The following is a 1492-nucleotide window of genomic DNA, read 5'->3' on the forward strand; positions in this document are numbered from 1 at the left end:
GCGTTGCCGAGCGCGAGAACTCCATGCCGGTCGTCAATGACAGCGGAGCCGATATGCCAGCGTGTGATGTTGGTGGATGTGCCCCGCTGGCCAGGCCCGTGCCTTCCGTGGTGACTAAGGAGGCCCACGAGGGCAACTGGGTCGACGGCAAGCCGCATGGTCGCGGTGCGTGGACGTGCAGCGACGGCAGTTTGTACGTCGGCTTGTTCAAGGCCAATCTGTTTGACGGCATTGGGATGTACGTCTATCCTGACGGCTCGATGTATCATGGCTGCTGGATCGACAACAAACGCCATGGTGTCGGCGTTGGTGTGAGCAAGTCCACGGGACATGGGCACCTACTTGGGACAGTGGACCGATGACAAGCGGAACGGGATCGGCACGCGCATTCTGCCCAACGGTGTCTGTTACTCGGGCAAGTGGCGCGATAACCAGCCGCACAGTCTCGGCGCGCTCACTCCCACTGGCGAGCCAGACGATGCCCGCAGCTGGCGTTATTAGGGTGAATGGATGTACAGCAACATGCACAGACAGGGTTCATGGGCGTGCAACGGCTGCACATATATTGGGTCTTTTGTAAGGGACCAGTTTCACAGCGTCGGCACCTACACACAGTCTGACGGCATGCGCTACGAAGGGGAGTGGATATGCGGCAACATGCACAGGCAAGGTTCGTGGACGTGGGACGGCAACACGTACGTCAGAGCTTTCAAAGACGACAAGTTTCACGGCGTCAGTATCTACACGCAGCTCAATGGCACACGCTACGAAGGCAAATGGAAACAAGATGCCCGACACGGCCACGGGATTGAATCCTACATAAACAAAAGCCGCTACAACGGCGAATGGCGTGACAACATGCGAAACGGAGTGGGTACGTTCATGTGGGTTGACGGCAGCCACTACCGAGGCAAGTGGAAATACAACAATCAACATGGCCGCGGAATCGAATCGTGTGTAAGCGGCCACCGCTACGATGGGGAATGGCAACACAATGCGGCACACAGAGTGGGTATGGTCATGTGGGTGGACAATAGCCGCTACACAGGCGAATGGCAGAACGACAAACGGCACGGCCGCGGCAGCAAAATATATCCAGACGGCAGCCGCTATGAGGGCGAATGGCAGGCTGACCTGCCTCACGGAGTGGGTACGCTCACATGGGCGGACGGCAGCCGCTACACAGGCGAATGGCGCAACGACTTGCCCCACAGCGTAGGCACCTACATCAACCCCATCAGTGTCACAATCCTGTGCTCTTGGTACAACGGCCGACAACACGGCAGCAGAACCATCACGTATGGAGACAGCTCTCAGTGCGAGGCGGCATGGTGCAAAGGCCGGCAAACCGCTGCTGTAGTAGTTGCGCACGCTTCACCGGGTGCCGCCGAATGCGTTTGCGACTGCCAAGCATGCGCAACCAAGCGCAAACTCTCTTTGTGAGACAGATGTTGTCGTCCGCATGCACACGCACCGTGCAGCCGGAGCTACT

The 1492-nt window shown here is 58.3% G+C and overlaps 2 protein-coding genes across 2 annotated transcripts; both read left to right on the forward strand.

Annotated features, from left to right (window-relative positions):
* Positions 1 to 23: 23 nt before the first annotated feature.
* On the forward strand, positions 24 to 501 carry ACA1_304050 (membrance occupation and recognition nexus protein 1, putative; the record flags this gene model as incomplete). Its single annotated transcript, XM_004336341.1, has 2 exons — positions 24 to 238; positions 321 to 501. 2 exons carry the CDS (start codon positions 24 to 26, stop codon positions 499 to 501), a joined length of 396 nt encoding a protein of 131 aa, XP_004336389.1.
* Positions 502 to 522: 21 nt separating this feature from the next.
* On the forward strand, positions 523 to 1380 carry ACA1_304060 (membrance occupation and recognition nexus protein 1, putative; the record flags this gene model as incomplete). The annotated part of the gene is made up of 1 exon (XM_004336342.1): positions 523 to 1380. A coding segment is annotated over one exon (858 nt), but the record flags the coding sequence as incomplete, so codon positions are not given.
* Positions 1381 to 1492: the final 112 nt, after the last annotated feature.

The sequence above is a fragment of the Acanthamoeba castellanii genome (genome assembly GCF_000313135.1).
Source record: "Acanthamoeba castellanii str. Neff unplaced genomic scaffold scf7180000083489, whole genome shotgun sequence".
In the NCBI taxonomy this organism is placed as follows: domain Eukaryota; phylum Discosea; order Longamoebia; family Acanthamoebidae; genus Acanthamoeba; species Acanthamoeba castellanii.